The sequence below is a fragment of the Chroicocephalus ridibundus genome, chromosome 1, assembly GCF_963924245.1.
Source record: "Chroicocephalus ridibundus chromosome 1, bChrRid1.1, whole genome shotgun sequence".
Classification (NCBI taxonomy): domain Eukaryota; kingdom Metazoa; phylum Chordata; class Aves; order Charadriiformes; family Laridae; genus Chroicocephalus; species Chroicocephalus ridibundus.
This window is the reverse complement of record NC_086284.1, coordinates 9,984,704-10,009,957: the sequence shown is the minus strand read 5'-3', so window position 1 is coordinate 10,009,957 and position 25,254 is coordinate 9,984,704. Positions and strand designations below refer to the sequence as shown.

Sequence of the window (25,254 nt, the reverse complement as noted above, 5' to 3'; positions counted from 1 at the left end):
TCCTCCCGGCACCATCCGGGTGCTCATCCCGGTGCCCCCCGGTGCTCTCCCTGGTGCTCTCCCGGACCCCCCCGTTGCCCACCCCGGTGCTCCCCCCGCCGGTGCTCTGCTGGACGCCCCCGGTGCCCCCCCGGTACCCCCTTGTTGCTCCCCCGGAGTCCCCCGGTGCTCCCCCCGATGTCCCCCCGCTGCTCCCGCAAACCCCCTCCGGTCCCCCCCCGTTGCTCTCCCGGCCCCCACCCCGGGTGCCCCCCCCGGTCTCCCCCCCTTGTGTGCCCCCTCCCCTCCCGTTTCCCCCCGCCCCCCGGTGTTCCCGCCCCCCCGGTGTCCCCGCCCACCGCGGCGGGAGCGCGGCCCCGCGGCGCGGCCCCGGCGGAGCATGGCGGGCGCGGGGGGCGCGGGGGGCGCGGGGGGGGCGCCGCCGCCGCCGCCTCCCCCTCCCTGGTACCACCGGGACCTGAGCCGGGCCGCCGCCGAGGAGCTGCTGGCGCGGGCCGGGCGGGACGGCAGCTTCCTGGTGCGGGACAGCGAGAGCGTGGCGGGGGCCTACGCGCTCTGCCTGCTGTGAGTGCGGGGGGGGGGACGCGGGGAAGCCGGGGGGGGACACCGGAGGGGGCGGCGGAGGCGTCCCGGGGAGCATCGGGCAGTGGGAAAGGGGACACCGGGGGGCACTGGGGGTGTACCGGGGGAGCACCGACGACGTACTGGGGGGGACGCCGGTGGGGGGACAGCGGGGGGGGACACGGGGAATCGGAGGGGACACCGGAGGGGGCGGCGGAGGCGTCCCGGGGAGCGTCGCGGGGGGGGGGGAAAGGGGACACCGGGGGGCACCGGGGGTGTACCGGGGGGGCATTCGGGGGAGCACCGACGACGTACGGGGGGGGACACCGAGGGAACCGGGGGGAACACGGGAGGGGGTGGCGGGGAAGTCCCGGGGAGCATCGGGTGGGGGGAAAGGGGACACCGGGGGGCACTGGGGGTGTATCTGGGGGGGATCCGGGGGAGCACCGACGACGTACCGGGGAGGACATCCGGGGGGGACACCGGGGGAACCGGGGAGCACACCGGAGGGGGCACCGGGGGGGGGAAACGGGGAACCAGGGGGGACATCGGAGGGGGCGGCGGGGGCGTCCCGGGGAGCATCGGGCAGGGGGAAAGGCGACAGCGGGGGGCACTGGGGGCGTATGGGGAGAGCACCGACGACGTACTGGGGGGGACATCGGAGGGGGACACTGGAGGGGGCAGCGGGGGGGACACCGGGGAGCATCGGGGGGGGGGGAAAGGACACACCGCAGGGGGAAAGGGGACACCGGGGGGCACTGGGGATGTACCGGGGGGGATCCGGGGGAGCACCGACGATGTACCGGGGGGAAAACCGGGGGGACACACCGGGGGGGACACCATAGGGGGTGGCGGGGAAGTCCCGGGGAGCATCGGGTGGGGGGAAAGGGGACACCGGGGGGCACTGGGGGTGTACCGGGGGGGGACATCAGAGGGGGACACTGAAGGGGGCAGTGGGGGGGACACCGGGGAGCATTGGATGGGGGGAAAGGGGACACTGGGGGGGGCACTGGAGGGGAGCACTGTGGGGGGGGATCCGGGGGAGCACCGATGACGTACCGGGGGGGACACCGGGGGGAACCAGGGGAAGGTCCTGGGGAGCATCGGGCTGGGGGAAAGGGGACACTGGGGAGGTACTGGAGGGGAGCACCCGGCGGGGGAGATGTGGGGGAGCACCGATGAGGTACCGGGGGGTCACTGGCAGAGGTCCAGGGAAGCACTGGGGGTGGGGGTCTGGGGGTCCATGGGAGAGGGGGGATCCTGGGGAGCGGCGGGGGGGGCGTTTGGGGACACCGAGAGGGGGGGAGTGCTTGGGGGGGATCCAGGGAAGCATCGATGAGGTACCAGGGGAGACCCAGAGAGGTCCAGGGGAGCACCGGGGGGGGTCTGGGGAAGCACTGTCGGCACCGGGGGGGGCACTGGAGGGGAGCGGGTGGGGGGATCCGGGGAAGCACCGAGAAGGTATGGAGGGGGGTCACTGGGGGGGGCACCCAGAGAGGTCTGAGAGTCTGGGGGAGATCTGGGGGGCATGGGGGTGTCCAGGGGGGCACTGTTGGCACTGGAGGGGGAGGGCACCTGGAGAAGTCTGGGGAGCACTGGGGGGGGTCTGAGGAGAGCACTGGGGGACATGAGGGGTGTCCCGGGGGGGGGCAGAGCGGGGGGCACTGTCACCCAGAGGGCAGCAGGCAGAGGGGGGTTGTGTCTTGGGGGGGACACACTGGCCATGGGGGTCACCGGCACTAAGGTGGGGACCGGGCATGGGGGGGCAACGGGAAGGGGGGGCTGAGGCAGTGCTGGGAGTGGGGGTCTGGGGGGGCACAGGGAGACCTGGGGGGCACTGGCGCTACTGGAGGGCTGGCACCCGCTCTGGGCTGGGTGGGGGTTCCAGGGGGCTGGGGGCACCCACAGATGGGGGGGGGGTCCCAGCCCCTGCCCTCATGTCTGGCCGGGGGTCCTAATCCTGGGGTGGGGCTGGCTCTTTGTCTGTGGGTCACACTGGGGGGACTCGGTGGCTCCTGCGGCAACACCGGCTGGTGCCGGGACCACGGGTGGGTGCCAACAGCCCTGGGGGTCCCTGTGGTGGCCGTCCTGTGCGCGGTGACACCGGGATGGCGGCTGGGCCGTCCCCGTGGAGTAGAGCCTGTCCCCCCGGCCGTCCCCGGGGCCTCACCATCCCCTCGGTGCAGTGGCGGGGTGCCGGGGTGCTCCCGGGGTGCTCCCTGGCACCTTGATGTGGTTGGGGCGCGGTGAGGGCACCCTGAAACGAGCCTTTTCCGCTCCGTGCCAGCCCGCAGGCGCCGGTGGCCGCTGGCTTCCTACGGCAAAGGAGGGAGAAGCGGGAGCCGACCTGCCCTGGCCCCGGGCTGTGCCGCGTGCCGCGCCGGCGCAGGGCGTGCAGCCTCCGCGGTGGCACCGTCCTCCTTCCCCGGGGCCGGTGGCTCGTGCGGATTTGGTTTGCTGGCCACGCAGGCACAGGGTGGCTGTGGCCACTGGCTGCCTGCCGTCAAGCCGGGGTGGTGGGCGGCCCCGACGGCACGGCACGGGCAGAGCACGCCTCGCCCCTGTGGGTACCGGCACCCAACGGTGCCGGGGGGCACGTGGGGGCACATAGGTGGGTGCCGGGGGGTCTTGGTGCCGTGGTAAGGGGGATGTGGCACTGGCGTCTCCCCCCTCCTGGCCCAGTGCCGGTGGTGGGAAAGTGGCATCCCTGCCGCGGGGCTGGCTCAGTGGCTGGTGTCCCCCCTGTGCCACTGGCCCGGTGGGCTTGCTGGCTCGGTGCCGCCGGCCCGGTTGTGGGTGCTGCGTGGCTGTGGGGAGGGCCGGCACCCCGCCGCAAGCCGAAGCCCAGCACGGCAATGCCATGGTGGGCAGCCGCGCCAGACCCCACGGTGGCGAGGGGCGGTGGGGGTCCCTGGCCGGGCTGGGGGCAGGAGCGTGCCACGGTGCCACCGAAGCCCCCTCGCCGGCGCTGGGGCGGCCGCTAGAAGTGGCGGCGGCCACCTAAAAATAGCTGTGGGGGCAGGAGGAGGAGGAGGAAAGGGAACTGCGCCGGGATCCCGGCAGCGCCGTCTTCCTTTAACCCTCCCGCCCACGCGCCGCGGCTGCTGCCGGCACCGGCTCGGCGCATCGGGGCTTTGTTGGGGACAGTTGTGGCACACTGGGGCTTTGCCAGGGCTGGCCGTGGCACTCTGAGGCTTCGCCGGGGACAGTCACGGCACACCGGGGTTTCACCAGGGCTTTGTTGGGGCTAGTTGTGGCCCACCGGGACTTAGCTGGGAACAGTCATGGCACACCGGGGCTTTGCCAGGGCTGACTGTGGCATACTGGGGCTTCACTGGGGACAGTTGTGGCATGCCAAGGCTTTGCTGGGGACAATTGTGGCACACCGGGGCTTTGTTGGGGACAGTTGTAGCACATGGGGGCTTTTGTCGGGGACAGTCGTGGCACGCCAGGGCTTTGCTGGGGACAGTGGTGGCACACCGGGGCTTTGCCAGGGCTGATTGTGGCACACGGGGGCTTTGCCAGGGACAGTCACGGTACACCGGGGCTTCGCTGGGGACAGTTGTGGCACGCCAAGGTTTTGCTGAGGACAGCTGTGGCACACGGTGGCTTTTGTCGGGGACAGTCACGGCACCCCGGGGCTTTGCTGGGGACAGTTGTGGCGTGCAAAAGCTTTGCTGGGGACAGTCGTGGCACCCCGAGGCTTCACCAGGGCTGGCCATGGCAAGCGGGGCTTTGTTGGGGACAGTCGTGGTACACCGGAGCTTTGCCAGAGCTGGCGGTGGCACGCTGGGGCTTCTCTGGGGACAGTCATGGCACCCTGGGGCTTGGCCAGGGCTGGTGGTGGCAGTCGGGGGATCACCGGGAGGGTCGTGGCACCCCGGGGGCTTTGCCAGGGTGGGCCACGGCACCTGGCGGTGGCGAGCGCTGGCGTCACTGGCTGGCGGTGGGGACGGTCCCCGCGTGGTGTCCCCCGGGAGGGTGGGGGGCCAGAGGCCCCGTCCCACTCTGCACCAGTTCATGGCAATGGCGGTGCCGGGGGGGTGCTGGTGGAGAAGGTGGGGTGGGTGCCCCCCTCTCCGGGGTGGGTGCACAGGGGGGTCAAAACACCAGCTGGGGGGGGGCAGCCCCTCGGGGTGGTGCCTGGGAGGGGGGGCGGGCAGCCCCCTGGGGTGGTGGCTGTGGGGCTCCCTCCCCCCCCAGGCTGGGGTCACCTGCACTGACCCCTCTGCTGGGGGTCCCCATAGAGCCCCCCCCCCAGGTTACCCATAGAGACCCCCCCTGTGCTTCCCCTCCAGCTGGGGTCCCTCCTGTGCCCCCCCCCCCCCCCAGTTTGGGTTCCCCAAACCCTGTGCTGGGGTTCCCATCACCCCCCTGTCACCCCCCCATATGGGGTTCCTGCTCCAGAGACCCCGACTGTGCTCTAGGGCTCCCCACAGAGACCCCCTGTGCCCCCCCCAAGCTGGAGGGCTGTGCATCCCCCCCTGCCCCGTCCAATCCCCTGACCCCAGTTGGGGGTCTCCTATGGTGACCCCCCCAGAATCCTCTGAGTTGGGGACCCCCCAGATCCCTCAGTAGGGGTCTCCCATGGACCCCCTTGTCGTCGTCCCCCCCCTAACCCGGAGGTTTCCCATTCAGCTCCTCCCAGTTTGGGGGGTTCCCCATGGCCCCCCGTGCCCCCCATCCCCTGGCTGGGCATTGGGACCCCCCAGCGCAGCCCCGGTGCTGGGGGAGCGGGTGCTGCGCCCCCGGGGTGCGATGCCAGCCATGGCGGGGGGGGGGGGGGGGGGGTCATGTCCACAGGTCGGGGGGGGCAGAAATGGGGGACCACCTTTTCGGAGCCCGTGGGAGGGTGCTTGCGCTGTGCCCCCCCCCACCCTCCCACCTTGCTGTGGGGCCAGGGGCTGGAGGGGCAGAAGTGATTGGGGTGGGGGATGGGGAGTGGGGGGGGCACTGGGGGACGTGGCACTAGGGGGTGGCACCAGGGCACTGTGGGGAGTGGGGGGACACCAGGGGACACGGCACTGTGGGGAGCGGGGTGGCACTGGGGGAGCCGTCACTATGGGAAGTGGGGTGGCACCAGGGAGCTGGCATTGCAGAGAGCAGGGTGACACCAGGGGACCTGCTGGCACCGGGGGACTTGACACTGTGAGGTGACACTGGGGGACCCGGTGATGTGGGGAGTGGGGTGGCACTGGGGGACCTGGCATCGCAGGGAGCAGGGTGACACCAGGGGACCCGGTGCTGTGGGGAGTGAGGTGGCACCAGGGGACATGGCACTGTGGGGTGGCACCAGGGGACTTGGCACTATGGGGTGGCACCAGGGGACCTGGCACCGCAGGGAGTGGCGTGGCACCAGGGGACATGGCACTGTGGGGTGGCACCAGGGGACATGGCACTGTGGGGAGTGGGGTGGCACCAGGGGACACAGCACTGTAAGGTGGCACTGGCGGACACATCACAAGTAGGGTGGCACCAGGGGACATGGCACTGTGGGGTGGCACCAGGGGACCTGGCACCACAGGGAGCAGGGTGGCATCAGAGGACCTGGCACTATGGAGAGCAGGGTGGCACTAGGGGACATGGCACTGTGGGGTGGCACTGGGGGACACAGCACTGTGGGGAGTGGAGTGGCACCAGGGGACACGGCACTGTGGGGTGGCACTGGGGGACACGGCACTGTGGGGAGTGGAGTGGTACTGGGGGACACGGCACTGTGGGGTGGCACCAGGGGACATGGCACTATGGGGTGACACCAGGGGATCCAGCAGTTTGGGGACCAAGATAGCACTGGGGGACCTGGCGCCGTGGGGTGACACTGGGGGACCTGGTGCTGTGGGGAGCGAGGTGGCACTGGTGGACCTGGCACTGTGGGGTGACACGGTGACACCAGGGGACCTGGCACTGCCAGGCAGGGCACCCCCTCCGGTGGCACAGGCAGAGTGGCAGGGGGACACTGCTCCCCCAGCCCCACGGGGGAATGCCACCAGCGCAGGGGACACCGTGGTGGGGCTGACAGGTGGCCCTGGCGCAGTGACAGCCACCTCTGTCTTCATGGTGACCTCCGGGAGCGCCGTGGCCGGGGGCCAGGCCGGGAGCCGCCATCCCTGTCGCTGTCACCCGGGGAGGGAGGTCTGGGCGTGCCGGGGGGTCCCTGTGCGCTGGTGGGGACGGGCAGGGGACAGGCGTGGGGTCCTTGTCGCGCTCCCCACTCCCGCTGGCATCGGTGCCCCGTCTCTCAGCGCCGCCCGTCACCCCCGGCCCCGGGGTCGCGTCCCCGCTTCCGCTCGGCTGCCATTGAAAAAGGAATTGTTTCCTGGCCTCCTGCCTGCCAGCTCCTGCCTGCCCTGCCTCCTCCTGCCTCCTCCTGCCTCCTCCTGCCTGCCCTGCCTGCTCCTGCCTCCTCCTGCCTCCTCCTGCCTGCCCTGCCTGCCCCTGCCTCCTCCTGCCTCCTCCTGCCTCCCCTGCCTCCTGCCTATCTCTGCCTGCCCCTGCCTCCTCCTGCCTCCCCTGCCTGCTCTGCCTCCTCCTGTCTCCTGCCTATCTCTGCCTGTCCCTGCCTCCTCCTGCCAGCTCCTGCCTGTCCCTGCCTGCTCTGCCTCCTCCTGCCTCCCCATGCCTGCTCTGCCTCCTCCTGTCTCCTGCCTGTCTCTGCCTGCCTCTGCCTCCTCCTGCCTGTCCCTGCCTCCTCCTGCCTGCTCCTGCCTGCTCCTGCCTACCATGCAGGCAGGGGACGGGCAGCAGGGACAGGATCCACGGCATGGCATGGGGCAGGCTGGAGCATGGCCCGGGGACACGGGGGTGTTGATCGGGGGGTCCCTCTCGGAGCAAGCCGGGGGTCACTCTGGGACCCCCAGCACCCCCGCCCTCCCCGGACCCCCAGCACCCTTCCCACAGGCGTTTTCCCGTAGGAGCCGGGCTGAGACCCGGCAGCTCGTGACATGCCATGGGTGATGGTAGTACCAGAGCCGCGGGTGCTCGTGCCGGGCTGGTGACAGAGGGGTCCCACGGGACGGGTGCCTGGTGTCCCCCTGGGGCTGGCGGGGGCTGTGCGGGGAGGTGAGGGGACGTGTGTCCCCCCCAGCACCCCCTGCCTGACACCCCCCCCCCCCGCCCCCCCCACTGCCCGCAGGTTCCAGAAGCACGTCCACACCTACCGCATCCTGCCCGACGAGGAGGAGTTCCTGGCCGTGCAGGTGGGCACCGTGTCCTGTCCCCCCCCCACAACCCACCGCCACACCGGCCACCCCCCGGCATCGCCACCGTGCCGCGAGTGTGCCCAGCTCCTGGCACAGCGTGGAAGGGCTCGGCATGGCCGCCGTGCCATGAGCGTGCCCAGCTCCTGGCATGGCTGGATGGTTTGGCATCGGCACTGTGCCGTGAGTGTGCCTGGCTCCCTGGCACGGTGTGGCAGGGCTTGGCATGGCCACCGCGCCATGAGTGTGCCCGGCTCCTGGCATGGCTCGGCAGGGCTCGGATTCGGCACTGTGCCATGGTGTGCCCGGCTCCCCAGCTCTCGGTATGGCCGGAGGCTCAGATTCGGCACCGTGCCATGAGTGTGCCTGGCTATCTGGCACACCTGGAGGCTTGGCACGGCTCGGATTCGGCACTGTGCCGTGAGTGTTCCCGGCTCCCTGGCACGGCCAGAGGCTCAGCAGGGCTCAGATTCGGCACCGTGCCATGAGTGTGCCCGGCTATCTGGCACAGCCTGATGGCTCGGCATGACCGCTGTGCCATGAGCGTGCCCGGCTCCCAGCATGGCATGGCAGAGCTCGGCATGGCCACCGTGCCATGAGCATACCCAGCTCCCCAGCTCTCGGTATGGCCGGAGGCTCAGATTCGGCACCGTGCCATGAGTGTGCCCGGCTATCTGGCACACCTGGAGGCTTGGCACGGCTCGGATTCGGCACTGTGCTGTGAGTGTGCCCAGCTCCCAGCATGGCATGGCAGGGCTCGGCATGGCCACCGTGCCATGAGCATACCCGGCTCCCCAGCTCTCGGCATGGCCAGAGGCTCAGATTCGGCAGCGTGCCATGAGTGTACCCGGCTCCCGGTACAGCCCGATGGCTCGGCGTGGCCACCGTGCCGTGAGCGTGCCCAGCTCTCCAGCACGCCCAGGTGGCTCAGCCGGACTCAGCCTCGGCACCGGGCCATACGCGTGCCCGTCTCTCTGGCGCGGCTCGGATTGGGCTCTGTGCCACGCGCGTGCCCGGCTCCCGGCGCGGCCGGCGGCTCGGCAGCCCCATCTCGGCAGCCCCATCTGGGCCGTCCGGCGGCGCCGGGTATTTTAGAGCAACAGAAGCCCCTTTGTGCCGGCCCGGCCGGCAGGAAAAAGCCGCCCCCGGGAGGGAGGAGGCCGAGGGATGGCGGCGGCTGCTGCCTGCGGCTGCCTGCGGCTGCCTGCACCCTGCCTGCACTCTGCCAGCCCTGCCGGCAGCCATGGCACCGCAGTGGGGTGCCACGTGCACCGAGCCCCACTCCCCACGGGACTCAGCCCCCCATCGTGCGTGGGGGGGGTCCCTGCATATGGGGGTCCCTGCATATGGGGATCCCTGCGTGTGGGGGGATCCCTCCATGGGGGGGGATCCCTCCATATGAGGGGGGTCCCTGCATATGGGGGGGCCCATGCACATGGGGGTCCATGCATGGGGGGGGGATCCCTGCATGGGGTGATCCCTGTGTTGGGGGGGGGGGTCCCTGCACAGGGCGATCCCTGCATATGGGGGTGTCCCTGGATGGGGGAGTCCGTGCAAAGGGGGGATCCCTGCGTGGGGTGGTACCTGTCTATGGGGGGGCCCATGCACATGGCGGGTCCGTGCATGGGGGGGGGATCCCTGCATATGGGGGATCCCTGCATAGGGGGTAGTCCCTGCTTGGGGGGGGTCTCTGCATGGGGTGATCCCTGCGTTGGGGGAGTCCCTACATAGGGGGTCCCTGCAGGAGATGATGCTGGCTTATGGGGGGGGGTGTCCCTGGATGGGGGGATCTGTGCAAAGGGGGGATCCCTGCAAAGGGGGGATCCCTGCGTGGGGTGGTACTTGCATGTGGGGGGCCCATGCACATGGGGGTCTGTGCACAGGGCGGGGGGGCATCGGGGGCCCATGCACATGGGGGTCTGTGCACAGGGCGGGGGGGCATCCCTGCATGAGTGATCCCTGCATGGGGGGGTCCATGCAAAGGGGGGGATCCCTGCACATGGGGAGTCCCTGCTTGGGGGGTCCCTGCATGGGGTGATCCCTGCGTTGGCGGGGGGGTCCCTGGGGGGGGGGGGGGTCACTGCAGGGTGGGGATCCCTTGGCAGGGAGCAATCCCTGCACAGGGGTATCCCTGTACGGGCTGATCCCTGCACGGGGTGACCCCTGCACGGGGTGTGTGTGTGTGTGTGTGTGTGTCCCTGGGGAAGGGGGGGTCCCTGAGGAAGGAAGGGGAGGGTGTGGGTGCCCCCGCCGGCGGGCGCTGAGGCTGCCCGTGTCCCCGCAGACCTCGCAGGGGGTGCAGGTGAGACGGTTCCAGACGCTGAGCGAGCTCATCGCCCTGTACCTGCAGCCCAACCAGGGGCTGGTCTGCACCCTCCTCTTCCCAGTGGAGAGGGAGAAGGAGAAGGAGCCCACCGAGGACAGGGACTATTCGGGTAGGGCAGGGTGACCCGGGGTGGGCTCCCCGGGACCCCAAGACCCTGCTGTCACCGACATCCCCCCCCACCCCACCGCACGCCGTTGCAGATGGAGAGGACGACAAGCCACCTTTGCCGCCGCGTTCCGGCTCCACCAGCTTCTCCGGCACCTCCGTGGGGCTCAGCCCCACCGGCCTGGGGATGGAGGGGTCTGCGGAGAGGTGAGGGGTCCTGCCCTGTCCCCCCCTGCCCCGTCCCTGTCCCCGCCAGCTCCTCACACCCACCCCACCGGGCTCCCTCCCCACAGCACCAACGGGCTGAGCAGCATCTCCCACGAGTACCTGAGGGGCAGCTACACGCTGGACCTGGAGGCGGTGAAAGGGGGGGCCAGCAGCCTCCCCCACCTCAACAGGACCCTCGTCACCTCCTGCAAACGGCTGCACAGGTTGGTGCGGGGCGGGGGGTGGGGGGGCAGGGGGAGGGAGGGACGGAGGGAGGGACGGCGGCGCCGGCCGCTGAGCCCACTGCGTTCCGTGTCCCCAGCGAGGTGGACAAGGTGCTGGCGGGGCTGGAGATCCTCTCCAAGGTCTTCGACCAGCAGAGCTCCCCCATGGTCTCCAAAATCCTGCAGCAGGTGAGGGGAGGGTGCGGGACGACACATGGGGACGTGGTGATGACACCCCTTCCACCCCCACCCCCCCCCACCCTGGGGACTGTGCCCACGGACCCGCCACGGGGACATGGGGGTGGTGGGGAAGGCAATGGAGGGACACCCACGTGGGATCCAGGGGTCCCATCCCGTCCCATCCCACAGTGTTGGGGGGGGTCCTGCCCCTCTGGGGGCTGGGGTGGATCCAGGGGTCCCATCCTGCCCCGTCCCACGGTGCTGGGGGGGTCCTGCCCCTCTAGGGTGCTCGGGGGGGATCTGGGGGTCCCATCCTGCCCTGTCCCACGGTGCTGGGATGGAGGGTCCTGCCCCTCCGGGGTGCTGGGGGGGATCTGGGGGTCCCATCCTGCCCTGTCCCACGGTGCTGGGATGGGGGGTCCTGCCCTTTCTGGGGGCTGGGATGGATTCAGGGGTCCCATCCTGCTGTGTCTCGCCCTGTGCCCGGGTGCTGGGGGGGTCCTGCCCCTGTGAGAATCAAGGATGGATCCAGGGGTCCCATCCTGCTCCGTCCCACGGTGCTGGGGGGGTCCTTCCCCTCTGGGGGCTGGGATGGATCCCAGGGTCCCATCCTGCCCCATCACACGGTGCTGGGGGCTGGAAGGGACCTGGGGGTCCCATCTCTTGGTGCTGGGGGGGTTGGTCCTGCCCCTCCGGGTATCAGGGATGGATCTGGGGGTCCTGTCCTGCCCCGACCCAGGGTGCTGTGGGTGGGGGTCCTGTCCTGCTCCTTGGCGCGCTGTGGGTGGGGGTCCCGTCCTCCCCCTTGGGGGGGGGGCTGGGTGGGTCTAGGGGTCCCGTCCTACCTCTTGGGGTCCTGGGTGGGCTGGGGGTCCCATCCTGCCCCTCGGGGGTGCTGGGTGGGCTGGGGGTCCGGTCCTGTCCTCGGGGTGCTGCGGGGGGGTGGGGGTCCCATCACACCCCTCGGGGTGCCGTGGGGGGGTCGGTGGGTGACGGTGGGTGACACGCTGGGTGCAGGCGGCGGGGCAGAGCGGGGAGCAGGAGCTGGAGAACCTGGTGCTGAAGCTCTCGGTGCTGAAGGATTTTCTTGCCAGCATTGAGAAGAAGGTGGGGGGGGGACGACACACACCTAGGGTGGGGGGGCTGGGGTGGGGGGGTGTCCTGCTGGGGGGGCTCTGCACAATCCGGGTGGTGCTGGAGCTAAAACGAGCTGCCTGGGGGGCACAGAGGGGATGCCATGGGCTGGGGGGAGCTGAATGGAGCTGGGGGGGCTGTTGGGGCTGGGGGGGCTTTGGGGCTGGGGGGGCTGATGGAGCTGGGGGGCTGTTGGGCTGGGGGTGCTGATGGAGCTGGGGGGGCTGTTGGGGCTGGGGGGGCTGACGGGGCTCGATGGAGCTTGGGGGGGCTTTTAGGGCTGATGGAGCTGGGGGGGCTGTTGGGGCTGGGGGGGCTTTGGGGCTGGGGGGGCTGATGGAGCTGGGGGGCTGTTGGGCTGGGGGGGCTGTTTGGGCTGATGGAGCTGGTGGGGCTGTTGAGACTGGGGGTGCTGTTGGGGCTGGGGGTGCCAACGGGGCTCGATGGAGCTTGGGGGGGCTTTTAGGGCTGATGGAGCTGGGGGCTGTTGGGGCTGGGGGGCCTTTGGGGCTGGGGGGGCTGATGGAGCTGGGGGGCTGATGGAGCTTGGGGGGGCTCTTGTGGGTGGGGGAGCTGATGGAGTTGAGGGGGCTGTTGGAGCTGGGGGGGCTGTTGGGACTGGGGGGGCTGATGGGGCTCGATGGAGCTTGGGGACTGTTGGGGCTGGGGGGCCTTTGGGGCTGGGGGGGCTGGTGGAGCTGGGGGGCTGATGGAGCTTGGAGGGGCTCTTGTGGGTGGGGGAGCTGATGGAGTTGAGGGGGCTGTTGGAGCTGGGGGGGGCTGTTGGGACTGGGGGGCTGTTGGAGCTGATGGAGCTGGGGGGGCTGATGAAGCTGGGGGGGTCCGTTGTGGCTGGGGGGGCTGTTGTGGCTGGGGGGTGGCGGTGCCCGGCGTGGGGCTGACCCCCCCGGCTGTGCCAGGCGCTGAAGGCCCTGCAGGAGATGAGCTCGGCTGCCCCCCCCGCCCCCCCCCAGCCCCTCTCCCGCAAGGCCAAGTGCATCCCGGTGCAGACCTTCGAGGTGAGTCGTCCCCCCCCCCCCACCCCCGGTGCAGACCTTCAAGGTGAGCCCCCCCCTCTACTGCGGGACCATCGCTACGATGGGGGGCGGCTTCGTCACCCACCGAGGCCGGTGTAGGTCTGTTGGGGGGGGCTGGGGGTGTCCTGTGTCCCCCCACAACGCTGCAGCCCGCGGTGCCCCCCCACCCCACTGCGGGACCATCCCCAGGACAGGGGGGATTCGGCATCCACCAAGGCCGGTGTAGGTCCTTGGGGGGCTGGGGGTGTCCCGTGTGTCCCTGCCCCCCTCGTCTGTCCCCGCCCCGTCCCCGCAGCCCCCGGTGTGTCCCCCCCCGCCCCCGGCAGGTGAAGCTGGACGTCACCCTGGGGGACCTGACGAAGATCGGGAAGTCGCAGAAGCAGACGCTGAGCGTGGACGTGGAGGGGGGGAGGCTGGTGGTGCTGAAGAAGCAGAAGGACTCGCAGGAGGACTGGAACACCTTCACCCACGACAAGAGTGAGCCGGGGGGGGACGGACACACATACACATGGCGGCGGGGGGGGGGGTGTCTGTCACATCCCACTCTCAGGAAAGGCGGAGGGGGTAAGCGGCTTCAGATGCGTAAAGCCCCAACGGCACGGACTAAGGTGAGATAAATCTCCAGGTCCGTATGGAAACGTCTATTAGCTGCCCAAAATGGTTAGTGTAGGTCTTAATGAGGCCCCGATAATTGGTCAGGGACAGTCTTCTTTCTTGGGAAGAATCTTCCCAGGTACAGTCTTTCTTGGGAAGAATCTTCCCAGTCATGGTCTTCTTTCTTGGGAAGAGTCTTCCCAGGCCTGGTCTTCTTTCTTGGGAAGCATCTTCCCAGGCGTGGTTGTCTTTCTTGGGAAGCATCTTCCCAGTCATGGTCTTCTTTCTTGGGAAGAGTCTTCCCAGGCCTGGTCTTCTTTCTTGGGAAGCATCTTCCCAGGCCCGGTCTTCTTTCTTGGGAAGAATCTTCCCAGGTACGGTCTATCTTGGGACGAATCTTCCCAGGCACGGTCTTGTTTCTTGGGAAGAGTCTTCCCAGGTACAGTCTTCTTTCTTTGGAAGAATGTTCCCAGGTATGGTCGTCTTGGGAAGTATTTTCCCAGGCGTGGTTGTCTTTCTTGGGAAGCATCTTCCCAGTCATGGTCTTCTTTCTTGGGAAGAGTCTTCCCAGGCCTGGTCTTCTTTCTTGGGAAGAGTCTTCCCAGGCCTGGTCTTCTTTCTTGGGAAGCATCTTCCCAGGCGTGGTCGTCTTTCTTGGGAAGCATCTTCCCAGGTACAGTCTTTCTTGGGAAGAATCTTCCCAGATATGGTCTTCTTTCTTGGGACGAATCTTCCCAGGCATGGTCTTGTTTCTTGGGAAGAGTCTTCCCAGGTACAGTCTTCTTTCTTTGGAAGAATCTTCCCAGGTATGGTCTTCTTGGGAAGTATCTTCCCAGGCGTGGTTGTCTTTCTTGGGAAGCATCTTCCCAGGCCCAGTCTTCTTTCTTGGGAAGAATCTTCCCAGGTACGGTCTATCTTGGGAAGAATCTTCTTAGTCATGGTCTTTCTTGGGAAGAATCTTCTTAGTCATGGTCTTTCTTGGGAAGAATGTTCCCAGGTATGGTCTTTCTTGGGAAGAACCTTCCCAGGTACGGTCATTTTTCTTGGGAAGAACCTTCCCAGGTACGGTCTTTTTTCTTGGGAAGAACCTTCCCAGGTATGGTCTTTTTTCTTGGGAAGAACCTTCCCAGGTACGGTCTTCTTTCTTGGGAAGAACCTAGAACTGAGAACTAGCGAGCTCGCCACACGCGTGGCAGAGCTACCCTGCCTTCACAAGGCCGTTCTCCCGTCCTTTCAGCCGCCAGAAGTGTGAGCCTTGTCGGTTCTTTGAAGGCCGGGCCTGCCTTATTTATTTCCTTGCGAGTGTTTGAGGCGTTCCGCGGAAGGCTGGGAGGGCCCCCTGCTCCCCCCCCCCCCCCAATCCCCAGGGAATTTACGGACCATCTCTTACAGGGTCCCAGCACCCCAAACTGGGGCTGGGCTCCCTATGGGGTGGCAGCGGTTGGGTGTCCCCATGCTGGGAGTCCCTGTGTCCTCCCCGCCCCCGGAGCCCAGGCTGGGGTGGAGGGGTGGGGGTGGGGGGGATGTGGTACCCAAATGGGACACCCCCCCCCCCCCCCCCCCCACCCCAAAAAAAAAAACCCCAACCCCTCCCCCAGTCCGGCAGCTGATCAAGTCCCAGCGGGTGCAGAACAAACTGGGCATCGTTTTTGAGAAGGAAAAGGACAAAACGCAGCGGAAAGACTTCGTCTTCGTCAGCGCCCGGGTGGGTCACGCTCCGCCGGGATTTTTTGGGGGGGGGGCCGGGGCGGGGGGGGATGTCCCTCGTAGGGATGGAGGTAGGGGGAGGTGGGGGAGAGGGGGGGGCAGGATTTAACCCCTGGGCCCCCATGGGGAGTCAGGGATGCCGGGGCGGGGGGCGTCCCCGGGGTGGTCCGCTGTGCTGGGGGGGGTGCTGAGCCGAGCTGGGGGGTCTGTGGGGAACCCCTCTGCCCGCCCCCCCCCGCCTTTCATTTATTCCCCCCCCCCGTAGAAGCGGGAGGCTTTCTGCCAGCTGCTGCAGCTGATGAAGAACAAGCATTCCCAGCAGGATGAGCCCGACATGATCTCCATCTTCATCGGCACCTGGAACATGGGTGAGGGGGCCGGGGGGGGGGCCCAATGGGACGTGAGGGGCAGGACGCTGTGTACCTCCCCAGGACACCGTGTGTCCCCCCCCCAGTGACACTGTGTCCCCCCCCCGGTGACACCGTGTTCCCCCCCAGGACACTGTGTACCTCCCAGGACACCCTATCGCCCCCTGGACACTGTGTGTCGTCCCCCCCCCCCGGACACTGTGTACCCCCCAGGACACCATGTCCGTCCCCCCCAGGAGGACACTGTGTACTCCCCAGGACACTGTCCCCCCCCTCAGTGACATCGTCTCCTCCCCCCCAGGACACCGTGTACCCTCCCCAGGACACCGTGTGTCCCCCCAGTGACACAGTGTCCCCCCCCCAGTGACACCGTGTACCCCCCAGGACACCATGTCCCCTCCCCTGGACACCATGTCCCCCCGCAATGACACTGTGTGTCCTCCCCCCCCCCAGTGACACCATGTACCCGCCAGGACACCGTGTACCCTCCCCTGGACACAGTGTCCCCCCCCAGTGACACAGTGTCCCCCCCAGGACACCGTGTGTCCCCCCCGGTGACACTGTCTCCCCCTCAATGACACCGTGTCCTTGCACAATGACACCATGCGTCCCCCCCAGGACACCGTGTTCCCCCCCCCAGGACACCATGTCCCCCTGGTGACACGGTGTCCCACCCCAGGACACTGTGTACCCCCCCCAGCACACCATATCCCCCCCCAGTGACACTGTGTACCCCCCAGGACACTGTCCCCCCCTCAGTGACATCGTCTTCTCCCCCCCAGGACACTGTGTCCCCCCCCAATGACACAGTGTCCCCCCCCCAGTGACACCATGTACCCCCCAGGACACCATGTCCCCTCCCCTGGACACCATGTCCCCCCCCAGTGACACAGTGTCCCCTCCCAGTGACACTGTGTACCCCCCAGGACACCGTGTGTCCCCCCCAGTGGCACTGTCTCCCCCTCAATGACACCGTGTCCTTGCACAATGACACCATGCGTCCCCCCCAGGACACCGTGTCCCCCCCCGCAGGACACCATGTCCCCCTGGTGACACAGTGTCCCACCCCAGGACACTGTGTCCCCCCCCCAGCACACCATGTCCCCCCCCAGTGACACTGTGTACCCCCCAGGACACCGTGTATGTCCCCCCAGCATACCGTGTCCCCTCCCAGTGACACTGTGTACCCCCCAGGACACCGTGTGTGTCCCCTCCCAGTGACACTGTGTACCCCCCAGGACACCGTCTGTCCCCCCCCCCCGGACACCGTGTACCCCCCCAGGACACCGTGTCATCCCCCCAGGACACTGTGTCCCCCCCCCCCCACCCCGGACACCGTGTCCCCCCTCCTGACCGTGCTGCTGGTGCCCGCCCCCCCGCAGGCAGCGTGCCCCCCCCCAAGAGCATCACCTCCTGGTTCACCTGCAAGGGGCTGGGGAAGACGCTGGACGAGGTGCCGGTGGCCATCCCCCAGGACATCTACGTCTTCGGCAGCCAGGAGAATTCCCTGGGGGACAAGGAGTGGGTGGATTTTCTCCGCGCCGTCCTCAAGGACTTTACGGAAGTCGAGTACCGCCCGGTAGGAACCGTGGCGGGGGGCAGGGTGGGGGGCGTGCTGGGGGTGCTGGGGGGTTGGTGGAGCTGGGTGATGCTCCATGTCCCTGGGGTGGAGATGGGGGTCCCGTCCTGCCCCATTCCAGGGTGCTGGGGGGGGGGGTCCTGTCCCTCTGGGATGGATACGGGAGTCACATCCTGCCCCATCCCAGGGTGCTGGGAGGGGTGATCTTGTTCCGCTGGAGGTGCTGGGATGGATCCGGGGGTCCCATCCTGCCCCATCCCTTGATGTTGGGGGGTGTTTTCCCTCCAGGGAGTGGGGCTGAATCCAGGGGTCCCATCCTGCCCCATCCCATGGTGGTGGGGGGGTCCTGTCGCTCTGGAGTGCTGGGGTGGATTCAGGGGTCCCAGGGTGCTGGGGGATTGGTCTTGCTCCTCTGGGGAGCAGGGATGGATCCAGGGGTCCCATCCTGTCCCATCCCACGGTGCTGGGGGGATGGATCTGGGGGTCCCATCCTGCCCCATCCCACAGTGCTGGGGGGTTCCTGCACCGGGGGGGGGGCTGGGATGCATCCAGGGGTCCCATCCTGTCCTGTCCCATGGTGCTGGGGGGGTCCTGCCCCTTGGTGGGTGCTGGGGTGGATCCAGGGGTCGCAGGGTGCTGGGGGGTGGTCTTGCTCCTCTGGGGGGGCTGGGATGGATCTGGGGGATCCCATCCTGCCCCATCCCATGATGCCGGGGGGTCCTACGCTTCCAGGAAGGTCTGGGATGCATCCAGGGGTCCCATCCTGCCCCGTCCCAGGGTGGTGGGATGGGGGGTCCTGGGAGGGGGGGGTTCTGTCCCTCTGGGGGGCTGGGATGGATCCGGGGGTCCCGTCCTGCCCCATCCCTCCATCTCCTGAGCGGGTGCTCGGGGGCTGCGGTAGATGCTGGGGCGGGGGTGGGGTGGGTGCTGGGACACCCCGCTGTGTCCCGGCGGGGGGGGGGGGGCGGGGGGGGCTGTCAGGGTGGCCGTGCCCCGCAGGTGGCCGTGCAGTCCCTGTGGAACATCAAACTGGTGGTGCTGGTGAAGCCGGAGCACGAGAACCGCATCAGCCACGTCGGCACCTCCAGCGTCAAAACCGGCATCGCCAACACCCTGGGTAGGGGGCACGGGGAGGGGGGGGCACGGGGACGGGGGGTTGTTGCACGGTCCTGGTGTTGCACGAGGGGGGGTCCTGGGGGGCGTGTGTTGCACTAGGAAGGGTGTGTGTGGGGGGGTGCGTGTGTTGCACAGGGGTGGTCCTGGTGTGTGTGTGTGTTGCACAAGGAGGGGGCGTGTGTGTGTGTTGGACAAGGGGGGGGGCGGGTGTTGCACAAGGAGGGGTCCTGGAGTGTGTTTGTGTTGCATGAGGAGGGTCCTGGTGTGTTTGTGTTGCACGGGGTGGGTGCTGGGATGTGTGTGCGTTGCACGAGGGGGGTCCTGGGTTGTGTGTGTTGCACGAGGAGGGGTCTGGGTGTGTTTGTGTTGCGTAAGGGGGGTCCGGGGGGGTGTGGTGTGTTGCACGAGGAGGGTCCTGGTGTGTTATGTGTTGCACGAGGAGGGGTATGTGCGTGTGCATTGCAAAAGGAGGGGTCTGGGGGGTGTGTGCGTTGCACGAGGGGGGTCCTGGTGTGTGTTTGTGTTGTACGAGGGGGGTCCTGGGGGGTGTTTGTGTTGCACAAGGGGGGGTCCTGGGGGGTGTGCGTTGCACTAGGAGGGTCCTGGTGTGTGCATGTGTTGTACGAGGGGGGTCCTGGTGTGTGTTTGGTTGCACAAGGGGGGGTCCTGGGGGGGGGGGGGTGTTGCACGAGGAGGGTCCTGGTGTGTGCGTGTTGCACGAGGAGGTGTCTTGGGGCGGGGTGTTGCACTAGGAAGGGCCTTGGGAGGGGGGGTGTTGCACAAGGAGGGTCCTGGTGTGTTTGTGTCGCACAGGGTGGGTGCTGGGACGTGCGTGCGTTGCACGAGGGGGGTCCCGGGGGTGCGTGTGTTGCACAAGGAGGGTCCTGGGGGTGTGTGTGTTGCACGGGGGGAGGTCCCAGTGTTGCGTGTCTTGCACAGGGAGGGGGTCCTGGAGCTTGTGCGTTGCACAAGGGGGGGGTCGGGGTGCACGTGCGTTGCACAGGGAGGGGTTCTGGTGCGCGGTGCGTTGCGCAAGGAGGGGGTCCAGGCCACGTGTGTGTGTCGCATGGGGAGGGGTCCCAGAGCACGTGTGTTGCACGAGGAGGGATGTGGGGGGGGGTGTGCATTGCACGAGGAGGGGTCCTGGAGCACGTGTGTGTGCACGAGGAGGGGTCTGGGGGGTGCGTGTGTTGCTCGAGAGGGGGTCGCGTGTGTGTAGCGTTTGCACGAGGAGGGGTCTGGGGGTGCGTGTGTTGCACGAGGAGGGTCCTGGCGCGCGTGAGTGTTGCACACAGGGGGGGTCTCTGTGTGCATGCATTGCACGAGGAGGGGTCTGTGGGGGTGTGTGTGCGTTGCACGAGGAGGGTCCTGGTGTGGTTGTGTTGTGCACAAGGCGGGGGGGGGGGGGTCCTGGGAGGGGGGGGTGTTGCACTTAGAAGGGTCTTGGAGGCGGGGGGGGGGGTGTATTGCACGAGGGGGGTCCTGCTGTGTGTGTGTTGCACAAGGGGGGGTCCTGGCGTGCGTGCGTTGCACGAGGAGGGGCCACTGCCCCATCACCGGCCCTTGGGGGCAGCGGGGTCCCCGTCCCCCCCGGGGCAGGGTTGGGGGGGTGGGGGGGGGAGCTGGCAGCCTGTGTGTCCCGGGGTGGGGGTGGCCGCCCGCCCTGGCCTGATGCGTCCCCGCGTCCCCGCAGGGAACAAGGGCGCCGTGGGCGTCTCCTTCATGTTCAACGGCACCTCCTTCGGCTTCGTCAACTGCCACCTCACCTCCGGCAACGAGAAGACGGCACGGTGAGGTCCCATCCCCCCCCCCCGGGGACGTGCCACCCCCTGTCCCCGTCCCCGTGACACCCCAGTTTGGTGTGTCATGTGTCCCGTCCCCATCCCCGGGCAGGAGGAACCAGAACTACCTGGACATCCTGCGCCTGCTCTCGCTGGGGGACAAGCAGCTGAGCTCCTTCGACATCTCCCTCCGCTTCACCCACCTCTTCTGGTTCGGGGACCTCAATTACCGCCTGGACATGGACATCCAGGTGAGGGGGCGGGGGGGAGGTGAAGGTGGGGAGGGGTGTCTCGCTGTGTCTGTGTCCCCCCCCACCCCGTCCCAGCCCTTCTGTCCCCCAGGAGATCCTCAACTACATCGGCCGCAAGGAGCTGGAGCCGCTGCTCAAGGTGGATCAGCTCAACCTGGAGAAGGAGAAGCACAAAGTCTTCCTGCGCTTCGGTGAGACCCGCGGCGTTTTCCCTCCAAGGGGGGGCGGGGGGTCCTGTCCCTCTTGGGGGGGCTGGGATGCATCTGGGGGTCCCGTCCTGACCCGTCCCGCGGCGCTGGGGGGAGTTTCTGCCCCTCCTGGGGGGCTGGGATGGAGCTGGGGGTCCCATCCTCCCCCATCCTATGAAGCTGGGGGGGGGTCCTGACCCTTGGGGGGGCTGGGGTGGATCTGGGGGTCCCATCCTGCCCCATCCCATGGAGCTGGGGGGGTCCTGCCTTTCCAGGAGTGTCTGGGATGTATCCGGGGGTCCCATCCTGCCCCATCCTATGGTGCTGGGGGGGGTCCCTGCCCCTCGGGGGGGCTGGGCTTGATCTTGGGGTTCCACAGTGCTGGGGGGCTCCAGCCCCTCAGGGGGCTGGGCTGGATCTGGAGGTCCCATCCTGCCCCATCACATGGTGCTGGGGTGGGGTCCTGTCGCTCTGAGGGGCTGGGATGGATCCAGGGGTTGCAGGTTGCTGGGGGGGGGGGTGGTCTTGCTCCTCCTGGGGGGCTGGGATGGATGTGGGGGTCCCATCCTGCCCCATCCCATGGTGCTGGGGGGGCTCCTGTCCCTCTAGGGGTGCTGGGATGCATCCGGGGGTCCCATCCTGCTCTGTCCCATGGTGCTGGGGGGGTCCTGCACCTTGAGGGGGCTGGAATAGATCCGGGGGTCCCATCCTGCCCCATCCCAGGGTGCTCGGGGCGGGGGGGGGGGGTGCGTCCTGCCCCTTGGGGATGCTGGGCTGGATGCGGGGATCCCATCCTGCCCCATCCCTCAATCTCCTGAATGGGTGCTGGGGGGCTGCGGCTGATGCTGGGGGGGGGGGCGGCTGTGGGTGCTGGGGACCCGCTGTGTCCCGGCAGAGGTGGGGGGGGGGGGGGGGGTCAGGGTGGCCGTGCCCTGCAGGTGGCCGTGCAGTCCCTGGGGGGGGAACATCAAACTGATTTGGGGGAGGCGGTTCGGGGCAGGGAGGGGGGAGGGCAACCCCCCAATTTTGGGGCTGTCCTGACCCCCCCCCCCTGCTCCCCCCCCCCCCCCCGGCTGTGGGTGCAGGCGAGGAGGAGATCACCTTCCCCCCCACCTACCGCTACGAGCGGGGCTCCCGCGACACCTACGTCTGGCACAAGCAGAAGCCCACGGGGGTAGGTGCTGGGGGGGGGGGGTGGGGGGGGTCGGGTTGGGGGGAGTAGACACCCCAGATTAATGTGTGTCGTCCCCCCCCACGCCGTCCCCGTCCCCTCCAGGTGCGCACCAACGTGCCGTCCTGGTGCGACCGCATCCTCTGGAAGTCCTACCCTGAGACCCACGTCAACTGCAACGCCTACGGTGAGCTGGCCGTGTGTCCCCCCCCGGCCCCCCCCCGGGACACCGTGTGTGTCCCCCCCGCCTCCCAGGACACCATGTCCCCCCCACTCAGGGCACTGTGTCCCCCTTCCCCCCAGGGCACTGTGTACCCCTGAGGACACTGTGTGTCCCCCCTCAGGATGTGTCCCACCCCCCCCAAGATGCTATGTACCCCCCCCAGGACAGCATGTGTCCCCCCCCCCCCGGGACACTGTGTTCCCCCCCACTCAGGACACCACGTCCCCCTGGCTCAGGACACTGTGTCCCCCTTTCCCCCAGGACACTGTGTACCCCTGAGGACACTGTGCCCCCCCCTCAGGACAACGTGTCTTTCCCCCCCCCAAGACACTGTGTACCCCCCCAGGACACCGTGTGTCCCCCCACCCAGGACACTGTGTACCCCCCAGGACACCCGGTCCCCCCAGAACACTGCATCCCCCCCCAAGACACTGTGTACCCCCAGGACACCATGTGTCATCCCCCCCCGGACACTGTGTGCCCCCCCAGGACACCATGTCCCCCCGCTCAGGACACTGTGTCCCCCTTCCCCCAGGACACTGTGTACCCCCCCAGGACACCCTGTCCCCCCCAGAACACTGTGTGTCCCCCCAAGACACTGTGTGTCCCCCCAAGACACTGTGTGCCCCCCAGGACACCATGTCCATCCCCCCCCAGGCCACTGTGTCCCCCCCCCAGGCCACTGTGTCCCCCCGCTCAGGACACCGTGTCCCCCTTCCCCCAGGACACTGTGTACCCCCCCAGGACAACGTGTGTCCTCCCCCCCAGGACACCCTGTCCCCCCAGAACACTGTGTCCCCCCCCCAAGACACTGTGTGCCCCCCAGGACACCATGTCCATCCCCCCCCAGGACACTGTGTACCCCCCCAGGACACCACGTCCCCCCACTCAGGACACCGTGTCCCCCTTCCCCCAGGACACTGTGTGCCCCCCCAGGACAACGTGTGTCCTCCCCCAAAACACTGTGTACTCCCCCAAAACACTGTGTACTCCCCCAAGATACTGTGTACTCCCCAGGACACCTGGTCCCCCCCAGAACACTGCGTGTCCCCCCCCAAGACACTGTGTGCCCCCCAGGACACCATGTCGTGTCCCACCCCCCCCAGGACACTGTGTGTCCCCCCCAGGACACTGGGTCGTCCCCCAGGACACCGTCTGTGTCCCCTGGGGACACAGATCCTGACACACTTCCCCCCCCCGCCCCCCCGCGATCCCGCAGGGTGCACAGACGACATTGTCACCAGCGACCACTCGCCCGTCTTCGGCTCCTTCGAGGTGGGGGTGACGTCCCAGTTCGTCTCCAAAAAAGGTGCCTGTCCCCAAGCAGACACCCCGCTTCCCACCTCCCCCCCCCCACCCCTGCCATGTGTGGGTCCCACCTCTCCCTCCAGGGGAGTCGGTGGCGGGGGGGGGGATGTCCCTGAGCCTGGCCTGTCCCTGGAGGGCTCTCCAAGTCCTCCGAGCAGGCGTACATCGAGTTCGAGAGCATCGAGGCCATCGTCAAGACGGCCAGCCGCACCAAGTTCTTCATCGAGTTCTACTCCCCCTGCTTGGAAGGTGAGGGATGGGGTGGGGGTACCCAACGCGGGGGGCCACCAAGGGGAAGGAGACCTGGGGGGCCACCAAGGGGAAAGGGACCTGGGGGACCACCAAGGGGAGAGAGACATGGGGGGCTACCAAGAGGAAGGAGACCTGTGGGGCCACCAAGGGGAAAGGGACCTGGGGGGCCACCAAGGGGAGAGACATGGGGGGCTACCAAGAGGAAGGAGACCTGGGGGGCCACCCAGGGGAAAGAGACCTGTAGGGGCACCAAGGGGAAAGGGACCTGGGATGCCACCAAGGGGAGAGAGACATGGGAGGCCACCAAGAGGAAGGAGACCTGTGGCGCCACCAAGGCAAAAGGGACCTGGGGGCCACCAAGGGGAAAGAGGCCTGGGGGCCCACCAAGGGGAAAGGGACCTGAGGGGCCACCAAGGGGAGAGAGACATGGGGGGCTACCAAGAGGAAGGAGACCTGTGGGGCCACCAAGGGAAAGGGACCTGGGGGGCCACCAAGGGGAGAGGCATGGGGGGCTACCAAGAGGAAGGAGACCTGGGGGGCCACCCAGGGGAAAGAGACCTGTAGGGGCACCAAGGGGAAAGGGACCTGGGATGCCACCAAGGGGAGAGAGACATGGGAGGCCACCAAGAGGAAGGAGACCTGTGGCGCCACCAAGGCAAAAGGGACCTGGGGGGCCACCAAGGGGAAAGAGGCCTGGGGGCCCACCAAGGGGAAAGGGACCTGAGGGGCCACCAAGGGGAGAGAGACATGGGGGGCTACCAAGAGGAAGGAGACCTGTGGGGCCACCAAGGGGAAAGGGACCTGGGGGGCCACCAAGGGGAAAGAGGCCCGGGAGCCCACCAAGGGGAGAGACATGGGGGGCTACCAAGAGGAAGGAGACCTGGGGGGCCACCCAGGGGAAAGAGACCTGTAGGGGCACCAAGGGGAAAGGGACCTGGGATGCCACCAAGGGGAGAGAGACATGGGAGGCCACCAAGAGGAAGGAGACCTGTGGCGCCACCAAGGCAAAAGGGACCTGGGGGCCCACCAAGGGGAAAGGGACCTGAGGGGCCACCAAGGGGAGAGAGACCTGTGGGGCCACCAAGGAGAAAGGGACCTGGGGGGCCACCAAGGGGAAGGGGACCTGGGGTGCCACCAAGGGGAGAGAGACATGGGAGGCCACCAAGGGGAAAGAGGCCTGGGGGCCCACCAAGGGGAGAGAGACATGGGGGGCTACCAAGAGGAAGGAGACCTGGGGGGCCACCAAGGGGAAAGAGGCCTGTGGGGCCACCAAGGGAAAAGGGACCTGGGGGGCCACCAAGGGGAGAGAGACCTGTGGGGCCACCAAGGAGAAAGGGACCTGGGGAGCCACCAAGGGGAAGGGGACCTGGGGTGCCACCAAGGGGAGAGAGACATGGGAGGCCACCAAGAGGAAGGAGACCTGGGGGGCCACCAAGAGGAAGGAGACCTGTGGCGCCACCAAGGGGAAAGGGACCTGGGGGGCCACCAAGGGGAGAGAGACATGGGGGGCTGATGGTGGCCTTGCCATGTGTGTGTCGTTCCCCCCCCCCCCCCCCCCCCGCCCCGCCGGCAGAATTCAAGAAGAGCTTCGAAAACGACAGCCAGAGCAGCGACAACATCAACTTCCTCAAGGTGCAGTGGTCGTCCCGGCAGCTGCCCACGGTGAGGAGGGCAGGGATGGCGGCGGCAGTGCCGGGGGGGGGTGGGGGGTGCGGAATGCAGGCAGGGAGACTCCCCCCTCCTGCA

General features: G+C 68.3%; 1 protein-coding gene across 1 annotated transcript in view; it reads left to right on the top strand.

Annotated features, from left to right (window-relative positions):
• The first annotated feature begins 348 nt into the window (after positions 1-348).
• The window catches only part of INPPL1 (inositol polyphosphate phosphatase like 1), a 31,107-nt gene continuing 6,201 nt past the window's right edge, over positions 349-25,254 (top strand). The window contains exons 1-21 of the mRNA XM_063328062.1: positions 349-564; positions 7,694-7,757; positions 10,042-10,192; positions 10,284-10,395; positions 10,482-10,619; positions 10,718-10,808; positions 11,817-11,906; positions 12,854-12,952; positions 13,297-13,447; positions 15,163-15,269; positions 15,537-15,639; positions 17,022-17,218; positions 18,218-18,335; positions 20,028-20,124; positions 20,228-20,366; positions 20,458-20,557; positions 21,640-21,728; positions 21,831-21,912; positions 23,168-23,257; positions 23,392-23,505; positions 25,082-25,170. Coding sequence (XP_063184132.1) covers positions 380-564; positions 7,694-7,757; positions 10,042-10,192; positions 10,284-10,395; positions 10,482-10,619; positions 10,718-10,808; positions 11,817-11,906; positions 12,854-12,952; positions 13,297-13,447; positions 15,163-15,269; positions 15,537-15,639; positions 17,022-17,218; positions 18,218-18,335; positions 20,028-20,124; positions 20,228-20,366; positions 20,458-20,557; positions 21,640-21,728; positions 21,831-21,912; positions 23,168-23,257; positions 23,392-23,505; positions 25,082-25,170 — 2,406 coding nt within the window. The 5' untranslated portion in view covers positions 349-379. The remainder of the gene's footprint in view (positions 565-7,693; positions 7,758-10,041; positions 10,193-10,283; positions 10,396-10,481; positions 10,620-10,717; positions 10,809-11,816; positions 11,907-12,853; positions 12,953-13,296; positions 13,448-15,162; positions 15,270-15,536; positions 15,640-17,021; positions 17,219-18,217; positions 18,336-20,027; positions 20,125-20,227; positions 20,367-20,457; positions 20,558-21,639; positions 21,729-21,830; positions 21,913-23,167; positions 23,258-23,391; positions 23,506-25,081; positions 25,171-25,254) is intronic.